Here is a 22,640-nt window from a genome sequence, read left to right on the forward strand (position 1 = left end):
GAATTGTAAAACAGATGTTCGATTTTTATCATTATTTTAAATTCCAATTGATCGCAATCAAATCATGTGAGTTAAACAATTTTTAAGGCGCTTTCCCTTAACTTATTTTGCTTATTTTAGCCTACTCATATCGATATTGGGGTTTCATATTTTAAAGGACCCCGGGCGATGGTCACCCCAAATTTCAAAAGTATATCGATGTTTAAATACCTTCTCTATGCACGCGATTGGAAAAGAGGGAGAGAGCTCTCTCTGTATATTACTTAGCATTGCAGTGGCGTGCACGCTTGTCTTTTAGGGGTTGAGAACCATGAATTTGTTTGTTAGTTTTGAATTTCTTTTCAATACATAGTTTTTTACTGAACCGCAAAATTCAAAAATAAACTCCAAAGCGATGCTTTTGCTTGCTTACTTATTTATATTTTTTTTCAAAGTTCAAAATTGGTTTCGAATGAAAATTATGTAACCCCTAACCCTACGCCCCTGAAAAGTTAACAGCGCCGCGTTAACAGTCGGAGAGCGTAACATAACAGTTCGAGAGAAAAATTCAAACAAGACTGGCGAAGTAAAGACGCTCAGTTTTAAATCGCTCACAAAATCGAACCCTCTGAATCGCGCTGCTTGTGTTTTTCCCCACTTAAAATTGTTTAAAGAATATATTAAAAAAACACAGTCGTCGGTGACTTCGTCGGGTAAAATTGTGAACTAATACAACTTGCTTTCGTTTCCAAAACGGTTACAGTTATGCCATGTTGCTAAATGAGTTATAACCGCGCGGTAAAATTTTCTACTAATAGCGGCTGTTTTTATTTTATTTGTTATTAACAAAACATACGTATAAACAATAATATTTTAACAACATATGGATAAAACGAGTGCAAAGTAAATAAAAGTGGAGTTTACGCGTAATAAAAGCAGCGAAAAAAGGAAATCCAGGCACAGCATCCTTCAGCCTGCTTCTTCTTCTTCCTCCCTTTTTGCATTCCTTTTCGCCGCGTGTGTGTATTGGTGTGCATGAAAATTGCTTTAAATAAATGTATATTCCAGCTGTCAACAACAAATTGATGCAAAAAATATATTTATAAAATCGCTATATTAAAGAGCGTGTGCGTTATATATTAGCACTCCGAAATTGCTATCTCTGTCGGCACCCCGACTTTGTTTTTTAACTGTTACCTAAAAAGATGGGTGTGTGTGAGTGTGCGTGTGTGTTCCTTGCGGAAATTAATTAAAAAACGCACCCAAGTTGCCCCACTCACTCTCTCTCTCTCTCGCTTGGAAGGACACGAAATGGGAGGCAAATGAGGAGGCAGCCGGGAAAACAACAAAAAGGTGAATAAATGAACTCATAAAATGCATAAAACTTAAGATATTTATTAAGCCAGACCTTGGGCTGATACCCTTTTGTTTGTCTTTTGAAGGGTTTTTGTCTCTTTTCTTATCAGCATCCCATTGAACGGCGGCCCATTGTTGTTGCTTCTGCGGGGGCGAGCACTCGCTCTCTCGCTCGCTCTTCTCATGTGTGTGTGTGAGGTTTTTTTATTGTATATCTTTTCTTTCGCTCTTTTTGTCGCCGTTAACTTGGCCAGCGGATTTGTTGTTGCTGCTTCTGGCCGTATGCTCTTCATTTTTGCCTTTTGCAACAACAAGAATTTTCTTCTTTTTTTTAGCATGTGCTGTCGCTGGCGACTGACCTTGAACAAGTTCAGGCACAGTGGCACGCATGTCTGTTTGTGTGGTTCCCTTTGGGCTCCTTGGCTGCCTCGCTCCTTGTCGCCTGTTTTTCAGCGCCTTGGCCTTGGCCCGTCCCACTGTGCCGCCTTGCCCCCTCTCTCTCTGTCGGCCTGTCTACCCGTCTCCCTCCCGCGCGCTAAATGTTTGCCCAAGATTGCGAGAGTGTTTACTCAATCACTTACAGTGGAGCCTTCATTAGTTTCGTTCCACTACAGTTCCATAAAGATAGTACGTCATTTTGACATGATATGTAGAAGTCCGGGTTCGATCCCAAACCCAATATTTATTTATATTTTATTTACATTTTTCAAATCAATAATATTTTATGGTGGTATTGAGGCCTGAAGAAGTTCATTAAATCGGGCAAAAAAATTGTTACATCACTTTGATATGATGCAGAGGTCTAAGTTCGATTTCCAATTCTATAATTTTTGCTATATTATTAAAAAGTATTTCCTATATTCAAAAAAATTTTTAATTTCAATTTATCTTTATTTTTATTATGACTGTTCCACGAACAATAAAATAATAAAAATATACAGTAATATTACAACTAACCATATTATAAACCATGTTACTTAAGGAAATAACAATTTAAAAGTTATTTCTAGTTTTAAAGAATCTTTTTGTAGAGAAATCGCTAAATAAATTTTAGGATGTTTGATATAATAATGGTTAAATTTAAGAGTGATTTCTTATTGATCTTCTTAAAGAGATCTTCACAAGACTAACGAAATGTTTATAATAAAATAGAACAATTTAAGTCGAACCACTATTTGCAACAAAGGAAAGAAAAATACATAAGTAGCTACATAGGATCATATGATTTGCGAATATGAATGAGTTATGTAAGACAAGTTTGACTGTAATTTTAATTGTTCCATCTTATCCATATTAGATCTTGGGACCATAGATTGGAGTCAAATGTGTCAATATAAAAATATCAACTTTTCGTTTTAAGTTAACTATCTGTTGTGAAAATATTCGATCACATGCTCGCTGCCAAAGCTCTGATTTTTAATTGCGGCAGCTTCCGCGTGAAGCTCTCGCTCTCAACGTATCTCTCCAAGCCAAACCACACATATGTATATAGATATATCCATCTCCCTCAACCGACTGTTTTTGTAATACAACGAATTTTAAAAATTTTTTCAGTGGCCCCACAGAACTTAGAACTTTGTCTTCGCCTTGTTTGTTTGTTTGCCCATCCGCAGCTGTCGCTACCTTGCTACTTTGCGGCCACTTGCGCCTTCTGGCCCAGTGATAACCGCGGTGCGAAGCGTTAGACGGTCGACGGTCGACGGTGTTACTTTTACTGGTCCGTACAGTGACCCCGAGATTCTCCGCCAACGTCACTCGACTGCGTCAGCGGTTTAAGCTTTCTGCTTTCTCTTTTACTCCCGTTCACCGCTCACCGCCCTCCAATACTCGATTCGCACGAATCCATTTCAGTCAATTTTTATAACCTAAGTTAAGTGGCTCATAATTCAATTTTGTAAATCGCATTAAAACAATCGACAATGAGCACCTTTAATTAGTAGAACAGCAAATTACATTTTCTAGAATGTAATAAGTCTTTGTTTTGAATGTTCTTAAATATGTTTTAAAATATTGTTAATTTCAAAAAAGACTTCCTGACAATAATAGCCCATGAAGTCATTCATACAATTTTACAAATTTAAACATATTTTTCAGAAGAAAGGAAAGTTGATCAGAAAATGATTCATGAAGTCATTCATAAAATTATACTAATTAAAATATATTTGTCACAAAGAAAGAAAACAAACAACAAAATAATGCAAAAAGACACTGAATTTGCAATCATTTTTTAATAAATTAAGTTATTTTTATTACATTATACTCTTAACATTCTGTTTAATATTTTGTTGCGATGGGATCACTTAAAATCTAATCTACTAACACTTGGCAATCATATTCATTTTCCAATTGTGTGGTTATCATGTGATACACATGTGACAATTTTAGAACCCAGATCCCATTGAAATATAATGTTCAATCACAGTTATTTACTCCCAGATGGCTTTTCGCTTATCGTATAAAATATGGGCAATGCTATTCAAATTCCCAAAAAAATGTTTATTTATTATAAATGAATTTAAATGTTGCACACCAATGCTCTTTCAATTTTGATTGCCAGCAATAAGTGCATATATTGCTGTATATAATGGAAATGTTTTCTTCGATCCAAAGATAAAGAGGTGCAACCTCCCTCACACACATTTGTACAATTTTGTACAAATTCTATAAATATTGCAAGTATTTGGAACTTATTTATTGCCCGTGTAAATGGATAAAAACCAGGCACATGTGGAAATTTCGCACTGGAATGAACTCTAACAAAATGGTAGTTTTTATTTAATGGTAAAAACTAACATATTTGCATTGCCAATGTTTTTGTTTACTTTATAATCCGCTTTGTGTACTGTTTCAGAAGCAGCAAAAAATTACACTAATCAAATTCTTTAATTCCGGTTAATTTTATGTCAGCAAAAAAATTTGCATTAATGATAATAGAAACCGCAGCAAACAAATTTCCAGAAATGTGAACTTTCGATCCCCAAGAAAACTGAGTCATCGCACGAGCATTTTTTATTGTCTTCTTCAGCAAGTCGTTTCCCAGTTTCTGTTGCTTTATGTTCCTTATTTAGGTACCTATTTGAATACAAACATGGACATATATTGTATTTTTTGATCGAGTCCATTGAGCCAAAGAAATTCGGCGAGTGCGTGCCAAAAACTCGTTTTGCCCGGGGTTCAAAAACTGGACTTTGGCCTGGCCGGCTGGCCTGTGGAAATGTAAACAAAAGACGCGTAATTAAATTTTCATACGCAGCTAAGGAATATGTATTCATAAGTTATTTAGCGTGCGAGAGAGGGACCAACCCTGCATGAGGTCTATAAAGTTGGCAGGACCCTAGCTTGGGCGTTTCCCGGTTCTTGTGTACTTTTTGTACTTTGCATTTTTATTTCTCCATTTCCATAACCCCTCCCTGTTTTTAATTGCCAATTTGCGGGGTCCTCGGCTTTGTCACTCAGCCTGCTGTGTCCTTCAATCAAGCTGAATGCATTTGTCGTCGCCCTGTCGTTGTACCACCCCAATCCCCTCACCCACTTCTTGAGATCCCTCTCCCTCTATGGGGTTATGAGTAATGCCCTGTACTTCGTGTTGCACGGGAAACTTCGCCATCCATGTCCTGAATAATGTATACACCATAACTATGTATTTTCTACGGCCGCAGGCTGCAATGGATGAGTTAATTATGGGTTTCCGGTTATGTACTGCGAGAAATAATACAGATGTCTTATATCACAATTTGTAAAATTACAACTAGTACCCATTTCCTTCCCAACATATTTAAAATAGAACAGGAAGTTTGTCAGTACTCGAGGGACACGACTATTGCCTACCCATTACTTTGTGTACTAACTGATACTGCCCGTTTATTTCTAAAACACTTCTTATTTAATTGCCCGGTATGAATAACAGGTAAGGTCTAGAGGTATTGACAAAAAAGTGCATTTAAATTCTAACTACACTGTAGGCGGCAAAGAATAATATACCCTTTTACTCTACAAGTAGGGGGTATAACCATGTCTCATAGTATAAATACAATTTTGATAACAAAAATAGAAACAGTCGCGTCATTGAAATAAAAATAAAAAAAAATAAATAAAAATTGTTTTTGATGAATCGACATTCTTATGCTTTAATCATATTTATGTTTTTAATCATGATTGCTCAGAATTTCGCTATCAATTTTTTAAGAATTTGAAGCTAATCTGGTCTTAAGAAATATATTACACTCAGCACTTTTAGTTTCTAATATGATTTTGTTTTGAATACATTGTAAGAGGGTTTCTACGCTTTAGGTTCATTCTTGAAAGTGCATGATCCATTACAAAGTGATTGTTGTACAGTTAAAACATGTATTCCTAGATGCTGACTTCATTTTTCAATTGCCAAATCTTGGGTAAACTTTGGTTTATTGTAGCCTCTTATCTTCTTTGCCATATGGCTTGGATTAGTTGGGTTTCTGTGAGTGCAGGCCAACGCCCAAGACCTCTTATACAGGAATTGGGCAAGACAGAGCTCGTAAATCTGGAGAAGGAGGCGGTTAAGCCGTCGGAGGCTCGGGCAGATTGCATCCGCATCCGCATCCGCTGGTTGGGATGACCAACTTGGGTTGGCAATTGCGATTCCGATTGCATGCAAGTGGCATCCACACCCCCGACTTTGTTGCATTCGCCTAAATATCTGTCTGGCATCGTTATTTAGCATGGCCCCGCAATTTGTTGGCCCACGTGAGTGTGCGTGCCGCTGTCGTGAGTGGAAATGGAAATGAAAATGGGAAAAGTTTTGCAGCACAGCCTATGTATGTATGCAGTTTCACCCACAAACCGCACCGCAAAATGTTTGTTGTCGGCAAAGAAAAACTCCCTCAGCATGTTGTAATTGCGGCATGTTAGCAGCAGAAAACCCGTCTGGGTTTTCCCCCCCGCTTTTCTTCATCTATTTTTTTCTGCCAGTCTGCGAAAACTCCTTCAAGCCGCTGACTCACATTTTTCGACATCTGGGACAGGGCGAGTTTTCCGTGGCTCTCAGCATGATGCCATGCACTCGGAAAATCGATTTAAAGGGACAATTAAAATATGAAATGATTTTAATGATAGGTACCGTAGAGATAACTGTTTAGTTGTAATATAACACATTATAATCAATCAGATTAAGTATAGTTTACAATTTCAAAATGACTATTAGATTGATTCTTACTTTTGAGATGAAAGCTTGATATATACATATATATTTAGTGGAAGTTTTTCGATTAGATTGATATAGAAGTCTCAAGGCCTTATGACACTTACTTGATTTTTGATTAAGAACCTGATTTTACTTTAAGAACATAATTTAATATATAAATTTATAAAATGTTGATAGCCTGTATACACTTTTTCTAAAGTTGTCAGGACTTTTCAAATAAATTCAGGCAATTAGCCGACAATCAAGAAAGTGACATGCAGACTTTACTGATTTGAGATGTCTAAAACTTAGGTTCGACAATTGATTGATTCCAAACGATATTTACAAGTTTATATTACATCCGATGTGCCAATGGATTGTTTCCAGCTGGGTTTTCTCCCAGTGTGTCTGCATATGGCATGTGTACATAATCTGTGTGCTCGTGGGCACACATGGATGGCTACATTTGTGAGCCATCAACATGTGAGGGACTTTTGTCTGGACGCCGGCGGGGTTTAATGTTTAATGCTCGAGCTCTTGACTCCCATTTGACGGCGGCGACAGGATGCCAAGTGGCGAATGCAACGCTCTCCGGGATCTCGAGATGCCCTCGGATTACAGTGACACAGATACGATCTCCAGCTGGGCGCATTCCAGGTTTCTGTTTCCCAGAAGTTGCGTATTCACAGCAGCCCGCATCAATTTGAGAAAATTCCAAACAATTACAAGCGTTTATTCATAGTCAAATGAATGGGATATGAATGCATTTGATAGTGGCTATTATTCATGGTATAAATATATATAAAAATGGTTTGCTAAGAACACAATTAAAGTTGTTAGCGTGCGATTTAGATAGTACACTGGAATGGGATTTAGCTAACAGTCTGAATTTATGGGCGTCTAATGCGGAAATGCTGATAACAAATGGCTTATAAAGTAATTAGACTGTGCCATAGGCTTTTATTTTGGTTCCGAATCGCCTATATTTCTTTGTTTAACGCAAACACTTTTCAATCAGTCAGAGTTAGCGTGAATTGCGTTGCAATTACCTACGTCAAGAACCGGTTTTAGAGTTATCCACACACCTAAAGCTGTTTTTTCCGCTTAAAAAATAATCTTTAACTGCTTAGCAGAACCTGACTGGCAAAAAGAAATGAAGAAATCCCAACCACTTTCCACACTTTCAATTGATGGATGCTGCTTATATGTGTAACTTTTCATTTAAGGCAACTCCAGCTGCACTTAAGGTTATAGCTCGTTGTTTGTTTGTTTTCTTTTCTACATTTTAAAGTTGCTTACAATTCGCTTTTTCGCTAATTACCAGTCGAGTCTGAGTGCTCGCCTTGTAATGAGTCTGAATAATGGAAACTATTGCTGCGAAGTCCCTCAAATTGTGTTTATTTGTTCAGTTGGTGTATATAAATATTGTGCTCCCGATTGATGGCAATTGCCGAGGAGCACGTGAAAGTTGCATTGTATACAAGTGGGGGACAAACCTGACAGACATTCAAAGTGTTTTTTGGGCAGCAGCCAAGTTTTCGCAGTGCCAACCTGCTGCCATTCAACGAACACAATCCTCCTCTTTCCCAGGGAAAAACTGCCGGTCGGTTGGTAACTAATCAAAAGCCCGAGGCGATACCAGATAAACAATAGAAGACGCCGGGCCGCAAACTGCAGGCGGATCTATTGATGGTTTTTTTTATAGTTCAGACCCATTCAGAGACCACAGACCACGATAAAATTTAACCTTCGACTTGAAAAAGTTCGGCGTTGCTGTTGGCATTTTATCGACTGCAAAATGCCAGCCTTTGGCAGACGTCCCAGCCCCGAACAACAACCCATCCCCATCTATAAAACCTCGGAGTCTAGGCTTTTTTTGTAAAGTTCACGAGAGGTGTGAGTACTTTAATGGAAACAAAGGTGAAATTGTTTGCACAACAAGGAGGGAGCTACGTTTTATAGCATTTATATAGCTTGAAAACATTTGCGGGCCGATCAGAAGGGAGTGCTTGAGATAAGAGTTTTTATTTAAATATTTTGAATAAATATTTTTTATATCAAGAACATTTCATTCTTGATATTCATAATCCAACACAGTTGCTCCATGTTTAAGCTCAAAGGGCAACAAGCAATTTCCTAATTGAATTCATATCATGCTCAGAAATGTCACGATATGCAGGTCAGACTGATAATTTATAAAGATGACTTTCCTGAGGGCTTTCCCTTGGTGACCATCGTATAATTAACTCTGTTATTAATTGTCCAGCTAAGGTCAGTGTGGCGTGCATACAAAAATCGATTGGTAATTAAATTAAACAAGCCATACCAAATACTCAAAATCATTTAAAGTAATTTACGTACAAAAACCATTGCAATTGAAAATGTAACACAAAAGATTAATAATCTTTTTTGATTTCAATGCAGAAATAAAAAGGGTACATACTTCTCTACTTATTTTTAATAACACCAGCAAACGAAATGTCGTGACTGTTGGCAGTCAATTTGTAATGGAACCACCCTCGAAGTCACAACTGCAGCGAAACTTTATTTTGCATTTTGCAGAACTGGCCTTGGTTGGGCCTAAGGCATGCAGTTTGTTTGGGTACCAAAGGTCAAAGGTTCAGCCGTAATTAGTTTTTGCATATCTTGAGGCCCCAAAACTACCTTTCAGCTGGAACCCAGATCTGGATATTTGAGGTTGCCTAAGGACATGGCAACCATTGCGTGCCGCCATCAACCATTAACAAACATCCACCACAGCTCCTTTATTTTATATTAACCAGCTCTATATAGAACTATTGACTCTGGTGGGAAATCTACATGAATATAAAAATTTTATAACGTTTCGCGTGTTGAACGACGTTACGGCCTCAAACTTGTGACGCTTTTGATATATAGAATACTTGAAATAAGGGGCGGAATAGAGGGGCACAGCCCATCTGTCATTAGGGGACTAATCTTATCGAAAAATGCGCAGGCTATCTAATCAAATGCCGTTTCCAGACGTCGTTTAATAAAATCACTTGGGAGAGTTTCGAAAGCAGATAATCAGCTGAGTGCAGCTAAGTCTTAAATATACCATTTCCATATTCCATGGAGCTATCGGTAGATTGTATTTCAATTATACTGCAACTCATGTGTACACTTTATAAGAATACGTGACTGGGGAACATGACTTTTGGGTTCGAGTTTGAAGAGCTCCTTATTCATCACTTGGTCGCTCTATCTACGGACATGAGCATGAGTGGGTCTTCCGGTTGCCTTCGAAAATATTAAGATATATATAAACCGAGGAGGAAAGCAATCATCATCAACCAAGGAAGAAAAACAATGCGGGTGATAAGGAACTTCCATTTCCAGTAAACTTTTAAAAAGTTGAATAAACAATGTACAATGTACAAACTTACTCTTTTTTACTTATCACCCTAATCGATATACCACAAAAAACTGATTTTTTTTCATTATTGGTTCCACTTGATTGATGAGCTGTGATTGAAATCCAACTCAAGTACTTTGGAAACCATTTTATGGGAAAGAAGTAATCATAGTTATAAAATAAATCTATAACTTATTGCTTATCGAAGAAAGGGGCTACCTGATAAGATAAGCTTTGTTGCTTAATTTTAAATCTTATCGAACGTTTTTATTGCAAAAATGCAGTGGGTTAGGATTTATAAGCTGCATTACACCATTTATTTCACAATAAAATATACAAATAGTGGTCAAGGTATATTTACACTTACTAAATTATTTTAAAGATTACAAAATTTTTAATTGAACCCTAATCCGTTTATTTCCACTTGAAAAACTGCTCATAAAGAAATAATTATCAGCTTTCTTGCTCCGTTAATCGCCTAATCAGGTAATTACATGTATGTTTTGCCAGATTTGATAGGCAAGTGGAAAACATTCCGGCACTCCATTGATACGCCACCCACGACTGATAGCGAGGCGTTTTAAGTATCTGAAAACGATTTGGCCAAGTAGCCTCCGTTTATAGTACAGCCAATTAATATGTTTACCCCACCATAACGATTAACGACTCGATTTCGATAAGGTTCTGGCTCCCTGGGACGTCATGGATTCCGTTGTCAGTAGAACAATTCACAAAAAGTTGTGCCTGAATTTCGAGGAATTTCTTTATCGATGTGGGCAAAGCAATCAAAAGTGTGTGGTCGGCCAATAAATCAATAATTTCAATTTATCTCTGAGCATTTTTTACTTTCGATTAATAGCGGCCACTGCGAGAAGCCCATTCAGTTCAAATTTGGAAGTCCCCGGGAATCCATCAGGTGTCTCCTCGTAAATAAATTATGGCAGGTGCGTTCCAGTGGCATTAACTTGGCTTAAAGCGAGAGAGTGCGCTTCACTTAATTCATGTGCGACCTGTTGACACCTGGTGCTGGCCATTTAGTAAATTGACCACATGTCATGTGGCAGCCGCAGCCAATTGGCCTAATGCCTCGGGTCATTATCGCATTGGCGATAAGCTGGGTGGGGAAGTGGGCTTTTAAGTGGCGATTACTAACTGTTTTCCTTACCATTACAGCCACTTGGATCTGGAGTTAAATGGCCAAGGCACGCAGAAAACGCTTCCGTCTGAGGTGTCCGGAAATAGAGTTAGTCCCAATTACAAGCCGCTAGGATGGACAAGCGATCGGTGTGCCTGCTGCTCATCTGCATCAATGTGTGCCTGGTCATCTGGCTGGTCAGTGTGCAGCAGTCGCCGATGCTGGAGCCGGAAATCATGGCGGATTTCAGTGGCACCGGAGCCAGTGGCCTCAGCAGCACCCCACAACCCCCGCAGTCGAGTGCCAATAGTGGATTGCCGCGGAGGAGCCGGAGCAGACCAAACCAAATACAGCCGCCTAGTCCTAGTAGTAGTAGTAGTAGTAGCAACGATAGTAGCCAAGTAGTTAGCAACTCATTTGATGGCAACCACCTGCTGGCCACGCCCCCCGCGATGGCCTCGCAAACACCCGCCCCTCCGGGCAGCAGTATGCATCTGATGGATCTGCCCAATTTCGTGTATCTAATGGATCAGCCCGCCTGTGATAAGGATGTACGGGTGCTGATATTCGTCCATTCGGCAGTGAGGAATGTGGAGAAAAGGAGGATCATCAGGGAGACCTGGGCGGACAGGAAGTACATTGACCAGACCCCGCTGAGGGTCATCTTCCTGGTGGGCGGAGTGGGCGAGAACAGCGAGAGGTGGCAGCAGTTCCTGGGACGCGAGAACCACCTGCACGGCGACCTCATCCAGGGCAACTTCGAGGACGCCTACCGCAACATGACCTACAAGCACGTGATGGCCCTCAAGTGGTTCAGCGAGAAGTGCGCGCATGCGCAGCTGCTGGTCAAGGTGGACGACGACGTCTTCATGAACACCCCGCAGCTGGTCAAGTACTTGGCCACGCCCTCGCTGCCGGAGCACTCGCTGCTCCAGAATCCCGAGCTGATGCTCTGCCGGTCCGTCCATCACTCGAGGGTCAAGCGGTCGTATCGGGTGAGTGAATCTCGAGAGTACGGATTTAACAACCGGGGTTACTTCATAGGAAAAATATATAAAAACATTTGCTTTCTTTGAAAAGCCAAAAGCATGTTTTAACTTTCCTTAAAAAATATCATATGATATAATAGATAAATAAGAAAGTTATTTAAAGATACAGGTTAAAGAACTGGAAATGTTTTTTAGGAAAGTAATATAACAAGTTCCTAATAATCTCTTTTTATGGGTTTTTTTAAAAAGCTAAGACAAAAGGTCATCAACTTTAAGCAATAAAACTTACTAGTTACATAAAATTCTTTGACGTATGTATATATGAAATATGTTTAAGTAAATGAAAAGCAACAAATTAAGACCAAATGTTTAAATTTCATAAATTTCGTAATATTTCCAAAACATATTTTGATTTTCTTCAAGGACAAGTAGATGGCATTTTTTACTTTCACTTAGCAAATAGCATGTGAAATAATGGATAAATCGAAAAAAATCAATTGAATAATTAAGTTTGGTAATTAAAAACCAATTAGCAATCAAGTGGGTTAGGTAATTTGTAAACAGTGTGATAAGTATAGCAATATAAATGAGCCATCTTATCTGATATTGTTTGCTGAAAGTGAAAACCTTAGACTGAAGAACTTAAACCCTTTTATAAGTGACATGCTTATTGATAATCCCTTTCTCTTGCAGTCCAAATGGCGGGTGACCTACAAGGAGTACCCACATCGCTACTACCCGGAATACTGTCCCGGCATGGCCATTGTCTATGCACCGGACGTGGTGCGTCGGCTGTACGAGGCGGCCCAGAAGGCCCAGTACTTCTGGGTGGACGACGTGCTCATCACGGGCATCCTGGCCGAGGAGACGGGCAGCAGGATCACCCCGCTGAAGTACTACCTCGAGCAGAAGGACGTGCGCCAGCTGCTCAGCGGCGAGGCCGATCTCGAGGATCCACCGTTCCTCTTCACCAACCACGCCATCCGGCCGGACGAGAGCATGGCCATTTGGCAGATGGCGCTGGACAGAATCCAGCGGCCACTGCTCACCCATCCCGCCTCCTCATCCCCATCCGCATCCGCTTCCAAATCCCCGCCAGCGTTGCCAAGTGCGAACATTTCCGAGGCCCAGACGAGCTCCTCGACGGGCTTCAGCTAATTTCGCTGGCCCCCCACGATGGATTAGATTACGTTTAGTTTCTTTGGCTGTTCAGTTTTAAGTTCTAGGCTTTAGTTTCTAATTTGTAGTTTAACTGATTAATGGATAGGTAGCATTTTTTGTCGGGACGAGGACGAACAGAACGGAACATTGCAAGTCAAGTGAACCACCAACCACCTGCCTACAATCATTCGTATCATATGAACCGTAAACCGTAAATCGTAAACCGTAACTAATCTAAGGATTCTACTGATAGTCATTTACATCCAATGCGAATCGCTCACCAAAATCAGAAAGTCAGAAAATCAGATAGCCGAAACACCAAACTCAATAAAACGATCGCAATACCTTAAGCAGAACTCTTAACTCGTAAGACAATTACAATAGTACTTAAAATGATGATGAGTAGAATGGAAAGGAAAGCTAAAAACAAAGCACACAAGCTGAGGATTCGAGTGTTTAGTGAAATCAGTGAGTAACCAAACCAAATATTGAATTCGATGTGGGCCGCATGACAACGGACGGAGGGAGTATTTATTAAAATATATATATATATATACATACTTAGGGACAAACGAAATGCAGATCGACCCAAGCGCTTACATAATATTTAACTATTTTGTAAAAGTATGTATTTTGTAGCTATCCAAACTCTCTGTATCGTTTTGATCCCAGTATTCCAGTAAAGCCAATGGATGGAGAATCTGAATCTGAATCTGCATGTGCATACATTTATACGGATATATATACCTAATGAAATTAATGAATAACATAAGTGGGAACAGAAATGCCAGGAACGTTAACTGAAATATCAAAAACGAAAAAAGTAAACAAAATAAATAGCAAATTGTACGGTCCGAGAAAGCTAAAAACGATGAACGAACGAAAATGGTAACAAATGAAATTTATAAATGTGTAATGAAATTAATTAAATGTTCAAGTTTGTCAGAAATTATATGAAAATCATTTCAAAATACAAATTACAAACGAAATTTGAGTGTTTTATTTTTTGAATTCAAATTTCCGTTGGGGTGCACTGCTTGATGTATAAGTAAGCAGTAAAATACAGTTAAGGAGAGATATTCTAAGTAGTACTTTCAAAGCAGTTAGCTTTGGTAAGTAAGCAGTGGAAGAAAGAAAGTGGTGTATAGTATACAGTATATTTGAGTGCAAGCAGTTGTAACGGATGCTATAAATTTAAAATTTGGCGGGAAATTCAAAAATAGATACTTAAGCGAATATGTTTGAAATATTTAATTTAACGAACATGATTTTTCTATGAAGCTGTTTTTTAATACTGGCTTTTTATAAGCCAAGTGAGTTTCACAGCAAACTGCTCGTTGGCTCTAAATTTCAATAACTGGCGGGAGATTTAAAAATAACTTGGTAAACGAACTTTTCTGAATAATTCAAAGCTTTCCAATTCGTACGTGCCGCTGTCATATTTGCACTCGACCAGGACACGCCCGCACTTGTGCTAATTCACCTATTTGCCGTGTAAATAATTCATTGCGAGTGTGGCAACCAAAAACCCATTTCAGCAGCTGCGTCCAAGGCCTTTAAAATCGCCACGTTGAATGAATGAACCGAAATGCGGAGAAACAGTTTTCAAGTGCCCATTACCTCGGGCTCAAATACTTTTTTTTTGGAAATGCCCTGATGACAAGTAATTGTTTTTTTTCCCACGCCCCCCGAATGACTTTGACATTCTGCTTTCACACTAGAAAGGGGGAAAAACCACAAAGAAAGAACGGGGAAAGGAGGCGGCAAGGACCCTTGATGACGTGTGTGCGGCAAGCCAATTGTTGCATTATCGCGGCGACCATTTTCCTCTGATTAGTCGAGTTCCGTTCAGTGTTTCTCCACTGGCCAGCGAGTGCGGTCACAGTTCAACTTTGGGATTAACTATTGACTTTCGAAGGACAGGACATGGCAGCAGTGGGTTCGGTGAGTGCTCAATCCAGTCGATATGGGAAGTACTTACTTATCCTTGATTACTTTATTATGGCATAGCAAGTTTGCTGTTTTTCTACTTATGTGCTGAGAAAGCAGATTTTAAAACTACATCATACGTTGATACTAACCTTTATCAATTCATTAACACTCAATCTTCAGGGCAAAAGGAAGGATTAGATATGAATAAATGATTTAGAATAGTGATGTCTTAAAAAAGCTATTGCGTGTTTTTGAGTCAATGTTTAATGAGTTATGTTATTACTTCCATTCAGTTAAGCTTAATTACGATCTCAGGTGAGGTTTTTTAAAATATTGTCTAGTATAATTTTAGACAGGTTCGTCATCAGTAGTGATTTCTTTAACAATTTACTGATTGATTATCAATACCTATCTACAAGCCGAAAAATGTGGAAATCGAAACACTCATTTAAAAGTTATAAGCAAAAAAAGGACTAGACGCTAGGTGGCGTGGTGTGCAATATCGAAAACAGCTGATTTGTTGAATGCCTATCTCCATCTCCCTTGCACTCCTGTAAGCTGAGTAAGGGCTATCTAATAGTCGAGGCCATCGGCTAAAGCCTTCTTTCTTGTTTCGAGTTAACTTTAGATAAGAATAAATAATCAAATTTACTTACAAATATTTTCTGTTGAACTTTAAGGTTTATTTTTAAGTTCTGTTGTTTTTGTGTGGTAGAATTATAAACCGATTCGAGATCACTTGTGATTTCGTTAACAAGCTGCTTTATTTACCTGAGCGAGTTCCTGATTTCAATGGCTCAGTGGGGCAGTCCTAAGTGTTCTTTAAGTGCCCCACCTCATCCTCCCCCGGGAGTAATTGTTGTTTTTCCGGTGGTAATTGCTAGGCAAACACAGCCCGCTGACAGCAATCGATTGAGAGCGTGTGTGCTTGAGATTAATGATAACTGCTCGACTTCAGAGTCGGTTTAGAAAAACGAGGAGACCCCCTTACCAGGACAAAAACTCCGCTAGATAGAGTGGAAGGAGGGTCCTCCAGGCTAGAGAGATAGACTCCTTTGAGTGGCGCCGCCTTCGTTAGCTGCAAATTATTTACAAGTGCTGGCAAAACAAAGGGACAGCAGGGCAACATGCAACATGCAACTCCTGTGTCCTCAACGCTCGCCACTTGAGCTGCGATTGCGATCCAATGGATGCCGTTTTTCCGTCTTGTTGGACTGCAAGCTCTGGACCCTTATGTGTGTCACTTGGAGAGGGGAATATCCAGAACCAGAACCAGCTAAAGAATCCCATATACATACCGGGAGAGTAGGAGTTGCAGTCTGGTTTAGTTTTCCCCTCGCTTTTTCAGCTGCCTTGCGCCGGCGCCGAAAAGCGCGCCACACTTTTTGTATTCTTGCCACCATTTTATCGGCCAGCCGATGGCTGCCTTCAATTTTCGGCGCTTCACAGCATCTCACAGTTTTTAGAACATCATCATCTCGGGTCGGGTCGTCGATACGATGCGAATACGACGGCTTTCGAGGACTCGGGCCTTTTGGCCTGGCTATAAATGTTTTGTTTTTCTGCAGTTTGTTGTTAGTGCTGAACGGCAGTGAACGGACAGCGCTTGTTGGTTGTTGGTCTCTCGCACACACAGGGCCAAGAAAACAGGAGTTCTGTTCTCGGAGGCACATGTTTTGGTTCCGCCACGGCTTCAGCTTCAGCTTCGTCTTCCTTTTCTCTCCGCTTGTTCTTCAAACACATTGTATCTTTGTATCTTCGTTTGTGTGCCCATGTGTGTGGGCTAAGACTACCGCCCGAATCGAGTGCCAAGTGACCAGAAGTCCATATACACCCTACCCCCCTTTCTCCTTTCTCCCTTCTCCAAAGACAATCACAAAAGACGGCAACGGAAAGTGCAAAAACCTTAGATTAATCTTAGATCGGCTGCCAAAAATCGAGCAGTCTGTACAAAAAAGGACCGCAACCTACGAATTTCTCAGTGTGTGACTTCCAAATACTATATCTAAAATCTAAAAAAAGAACAAAAGAACAACAGGTGTTTTTTCAGACTGAACTATTGTCAATGCCAAAGAACCACAAAGTAATTGAGCCCAGCACCACCATTTAGTAGTTGTCCATAATTGATAAGCAGAAACTTTAATTTGGTGCGTGTCAATTTTAATACTATTGGTATCTGTGTGCCCTGTGTGCGAGTGTGTGTGTGTGTGGGTGAGTGTGTGGGTGAGTGTTGGGGTGTGTGAGTGCGTGGGGGGGGTTTGTATGCGTGTGATTGCGACGCTCGGCGCACGTGCAACTAAAGATGGTCGAGGAGTTCCTGGAGAAGTTGCCAGAAATCGACACGCGCTACGAGGTGAGTACCTTTTGGAAACCGTCCTCTTTAAACTACAAAACCATTCGCTGCAGAGAAAAAAATATACTACCCATATTATAGGAATTTAGTCGTGAAATAAAATTGAATTTAAAATCATTTCAAAATGTCTTAACTAAAACTAAAGAATTCCAGGGTTATTTATAATATATAAAACAATTTTAGAGATCATTTTAGTATAGATCAAATAGTATTAGTGTATATCAAAGTAGAAAAAAGGTATAGGTACTTAGTATCTTATAATTTATAGCAAACTTTATTCCATTATTTCATAGTAAAATTATTTTTAAAGTTTTAAATTATCCACTGATCTTTTAAAAATAAATTACCTGGAAATATAAAAAAATTAAAAAAAAAATGTTTAGGCTCCCAAATTGTATCATAATTTAAGAAACAGTATATTCAAGAAAATAAAAATTTGTTTAACTTAAAATAATGAATGTAAATAGGTACAATAAAATTTTTAAAAGTATAGAACACGTTTTGTTGAATATAAGAATGATACATCAATATTGTCTGAGACCTGTAGAGTTCTGAAAACTGACGTTTTGCTTATCAAAAGTAGACAATAAACCATTTTTACACGGAAAACAAAGCCTTATAATGGTATAATAATTATTAATTTAAATTTTAGCATTGAAAAGAAAAGTCAGAAAATATCTACAAAATCTTTAAGCTTAGTATTATAAAAATATGATATCTTAGGAACACCTCAGGGTTTTTTTACGACCCAAGAACATACCAAAAGCATTTGTTCCTTTCCCGCCGTGTACTTCCTGGGACCGTGCTCCATTTCCCATTGTTGTGCTGCCTGCGCTCCTTTATTTTTTAATCACATTGCCCGGCTGTTTACCAGGGCTTTGTTTTCTGCTCCCGCAGCTGCTGTTGCTGCTGGAAAAGCTATGCCATGACTGCTCCTGCTGCTTCAGCTGCACTGGCACTGGGTAAATATCCAGCGGCGGCCTTTGTTTTTCAGCCCAAGCACCTGGCCAACTTCCTGGCAGCCTTTCAAAACGGCTCCCCAGCCCGCTGTTTGCTTTGGCGTTCAAATTACATTTCCCTACATGGATTCGCATTATGCTGAGTGTACATTTGAGCCGGGGATTCTGAGTAACGTGCCGTTCCGTTCCGGATATTTAATCAGTTCGCTGCTGTCTGTCGACTGCTGCAGTTACACACTGCACTTGGCCAAAGCTTTCAGTCGCATTTGTTTTACGGCGAATATTTGGCCTAAGGTCTCCCCAGAGGAGGATGGGTACGAAGAACAGGATGAGGCTGTACCACCTGAGGCCGCTCAGCTCGGCATTAGCCCAGATCCAGATCCTTTGTCTCCGTGGCCCTAAGCTTTCTCCAAATATTTGGTTTGCCATTGACTTGGCGGCGGCTTTGGCTTAAGTGTGGTTCGGGGTCAAAAACCAGATCAGTGGGGAAAGTCAAAGGGTTTGGGCACTTAAACCTGATGTGGGTGCACAGGTTGATTGCATATTTACATTCAGATATTTAACATACTTTTTTTGCGCAATTTAAATATGCACAATGGCTGTAGCGCAAACAGTAGAGGATAATCACAGAAGGCAAACAAGTGTATTTGAATACAAGGTTTGCTGTGGAAATCAACAAATGCAAAATGGGTTAGTTAAACATCCGGCATTGTTACTTTAACACAATTTGATGTCATTTTATTTACACTATAGTTAATATTTATTTTCGTTAATTTCCTTTAAAAATTTAATTGTCAGATAAACTAGTATTTAATTGAGGAACATAAAGGCTTTAAGTTTATATAAAAAGGATCAAAATTTTCTGAATTCATTGCAGCTCTGAGTTTAAAATATATTGTTGCATACTTTTAGACACCTCTAGAATTTTTCGATTTATCTACAATTTAAAGCACATTAGATGACTTTTCTCAGAGTTTAATTATTGCCTAAGAAATTAAAAATACCATTTAATTGAGTAATCACTAACCTCGAACTATTTAAGAGACTTTAGTTGCCACATCGATTAAGTCTTCAGCCCGTCTCCCCCAAACTTTCGCCCTCCGATATTTTTCTGCCAGCACTTGAAAGTTGGCCCTTACGTTACGCTACACTACTTAGTTGTTCTGGCCAGGCCAAGAGCCATGCACGCAGAGGCAAAGCCAAATGGGATGGTTCAGTCAACAACTTGAAAGGCAATTAGCGCACTTCTCGTTCGGGTTTAACTGGCTTGGCTTCGGCTTCAGATGGGCTGGGCTGTTGGCTTGGGATCGTCTGGGCCAAATACGAGTCATGGCCAACAGTTTAGCGAGCACATTAGCTTTATTAGTGCGATACAATTGGGTAAACAGCGGCAAGTGCGCCCTCGCACATCGCACATCCACATCCTCATCCTCATAAAGACAGTATATCAACAGTGTGTGCTGATAATTATGCGGCACATTGGGAACAATGGCGCCCGACCCTCGTAAGCCCTTTATGCCCCACAAACGGGGCGCAGACAAAGCCTCAGAAAACTAATAAACAACAGCGGACGCGGCTGTTGGGGTGTCACCACGCAATCGCGATCAATAAAAATTAATTATTCAACATACATGCATATGCGGCAAAGTACAGACCATCAACTTTCGCTCGCACTAATCCCGTCGATGGCTTATTTATGGCCAACACATATAGTACATACCTCCCACGAATACAGATAGACACAGAAAGAAATCTTGACAAACTAAGAATTGCTTTAATCGAGTTAGAAAATGAGCATATTTTTTAAATTTCTTATTTTATATGTTATTAAAATATAAATGTGTTACCAATATTTAATTGTAAACGATACATTGGTTAGGTTAGGAAATTTTTTATGAAAATGCCTAAAAGTATGCAATAATAAGTTTGTGATCAAAAAGTGTTCAGGATCTCTTCCCAAATAAGACCTTTATTTTTTACTGCATACTTTTGGACGCCTTTATTAATAATAGCTTATTTCGGCTTTTGTTGGTAATAATTTAAGTGTTCTGATCGAGAATAAATTAAAACAATTTGATTTTTTATAAATAAATTTGTATAAATCTGTAGGATAAATAGGATTGTGATAAAATACAAATTAATATATATTTCTTTTTAATTCGAGTTCTTCTGTTTAGTCAAATCTTAGAAACATCTGTTAAAATTGTTGCTTTCCCTAAATATTTGTGGTTTTGTCAGTGTACTCACGTGCGTGTTGGGATCCTGGGAGGACCTTTTTTTGTGTGACTTACAGCTGCGGCTCGCGATGTCGCAACAATATACCCGTTAATTTGCATGACAAAGTAGCAGGCCACCGTTGGAAAAGCGGTGGGAAAAAGGGTGAAAACGAACTGGCCACCGACAGACAAGTAAATGAAAATGTTTAAATTTGCCAAGCTGGGCCAACTCAAACAAAAAAAAAGGGGGAGGGAAAAACCGCGATAGAGAGCGGAGGGCAGTGCGAATAAAAAATTCAATTCAAGCCGGACATCGAATTTCATCCACTGTGTGTCCTTGCCAGGGCAATTGCATTTAATTAAATCCGAGAGCAGCGAAACCGACAATTTACCAAATTGATATCGATGCGACAGACAGCAAATGGCAAAGTTCTGTCGACACGGGGGCGGGGGAAATTTGAACAGGTGGCAAAGGTTAAATCTGCTGACGGCTTCTTATCGAAACTTGGAAAGCTCATTTGGGTTGCCAGGACTTGCCACGTGATTTATGCAAATTGCACACAAGTCCCTGCGGTGACTTTGGGGTGAAATAAAACTTGATTCGGCAGAAGTATTCATGCGGAAAATTCGCAAGTATCTATGTGAAGAGCGTGTTTTGCTGTTGACACATTTAGTTTACTCTTGAAATCCTTTTTTATTGGGTCTTCAGTTTGTGTCTATACTTTAGTTTAAGGGGACTTTCATTTTATACTCTTTTTTTGATTTTATACTCTTTTATTTCCTGCTTTTTAAACTTATTTACTAGTTTCTGACTATTATATTTCCTTTTTCCTCTTTTTTTCATGCTTTTCGATATTAAACTTTTCATTTAAATGGCTTTTCCGTATTATAATACATTATTTTACTTTACTACTCGAATTTTCCATCTAGCTATTTTTACATTTCGCCATAATTCCAATTTTAAATTAAGCCATTTGGCTTTTATTTTCATTTCATAAATTCCCATTTTCAGTAAAGGATATGTATGCAACGCAATTTTATGGCCCACAGTTGGCATATGCATTTTTTATTCTCTGTGCTCTCGAATGGTAATATAATGTCATTTGGCTTTTACCCTTTAAGCCAGCATTTTAATTTCAGTGGTCTTTGTTTACGCCACATTTTGCCATATTCATGGGTATCATCGTTGATATTCCATTCAGGTTTAGTTTATTTGCAAAACAAAAAGCAATTTCGGCAACATTTTAATTGAAGCTCATACCGAATATCCTGCCTCCTGGAAAGGACTGCCAACTGCCAACTGCCACCTGCACACACCTGTTCAAGCCTGTTCAAACCCACTCACCGGTTGGCTTAGTGCTCGGTGCTCAGTTCTCAGTTATCCGGGGACATACACTCCTGGTTATAGTCCTCCACATCCGCACATGGCAGATATGTATCTGCTGGCATGCTGGCAGGGAGCCAGCAAACAACGCCGAAAAGGAAAACTCACAACGACTGTAGTGTGTCGTCGAAAGTTTGTCACATTTTGCAGGCAAAACATTTTCAATATGCAAAGGCCGTTAATATGACAGTCGAAAAAGTCCAAAAAGTCGCAAAAAGTTGGTGAGCAGGCGGAACTCCGCATTGGAGGCCATGCATTTAAATTGCTCTTGTTTTATGGGCAGCATGGCGTATGCGTAATATGCTGCATAATGCGTGTTTAGATCAAAATTGAATTGCGCATTATACATGTCGAAAACGTGACGTGCTCAGCCGCATGCCCATGTGCCCTTTGACCCGAAGAGGGGCTCAAAATCAGGCTCACATTTCCACTGCATTGTCCAAGTGAATCTGTTTTTTGGTTTGTTTGCCAATGGGCTTGAGTGGCAGAGCTCCCTCTCCCGGGAAATTGTTTGTTTTCCCAGATTTTCGCTTTAAATCTATTTGAATTTCATTTCGGACCATCAATCAAACTATTATTTGCTGGAATATATTATAAACTTCAGCACTCTGGCACCACACAAATCATCATCCAGCACAAAAG

General features: G+C 39.4%; 2 protein-coding genes across 10 annotated transcripts in view; both read left to right on the forward strand.

Moving 5' to 3' along the window:
• The first annotated feature begins 582 nt into the window (after positions 1-582).
• Positions 583-13,507, forward strand: LOC119554088 (lactosylceramide 1,3-N-acetyl-beta-D-glucosaminyltransferase A). 4 transcript variants are annotated; one of them, XM_037864833.1, is made up of 4 exons: positions 583-777; positions 1,048-1,332; positions 11,043-11,999; positions 12,687-13,507. In XM_037864833.1, exons 3-4 carry the CDS (start codon positions 11,139-11,141, stop codon positions 13,149-13,151), a joined length of 1,326 nt encoding a protein of 441 aa, XP_037720761.1. In that variant the 5' UTR covers positions 583-777; positions 1,048-1,332; positions 11,043-11,138; the 3' UTR covers positions 13,152-13,507. The 4 variants fall into 4 exon arrangements, with proteins under 4 accessions (XP_037720761.1, XP_037720760.1, XP_037720762.1 ...); XM_037864835.1 differs by lacking the exons at positions 583-777; positions 1,048-1,332 and adding exons at positions 10,631-10,660; positions 10,729-10,813; XM_037864832.1 differs by having other exon boundaries at positions 583-1,332.
• Positions 13,508-15,065: 1,558 nt separating this feature from the next.
• The window catches only part of LOC119555219 (band 7 protein CG42540), a 42,242-nt gene continuing 34,667 nt past the window's right edge, over positions 15,066-22,640 (forward strand). For 2 of the 6 annotated variants that reach the window (XM_037866490.1, XM_037866488.1), the window contains exon 1: positions 15,066-15,098. In XM_037866490.1, coding sequence (XP_037722418.1) covers positions 15,081-15,098 — 18 coding nt within the window. In that variant the 5' untranslated portion in view covers positions 15,066-15,080. Of the gene's footprint in view, positions 15,099-16,665; positions 17,440-22,640 lie in introns of those variants that run through there. The other 4 variants (XM_037866486.1, XM_037866489.1, XM_037866492.1 and 1 more) reach the window with 3 other exon arrangements.

Source organism: Drosophila subpulchrella, chromosome 3L (assembly GCF_014743375.2).
Source record: "Drosophila subpulchrella strain 33 F10 #4 breed RU33 chromosome 3L, RU_Dsub_v1.1 Primary Assembly, whole genome shotgun sequence".
In the NCBI taxonomy this organism is placed as follows: Eukaryota; Metazoa; Arthropoda; class Insecta; order Diptera; family Drosophilidae; genus Drosophila; species Drosophila subpulchrella.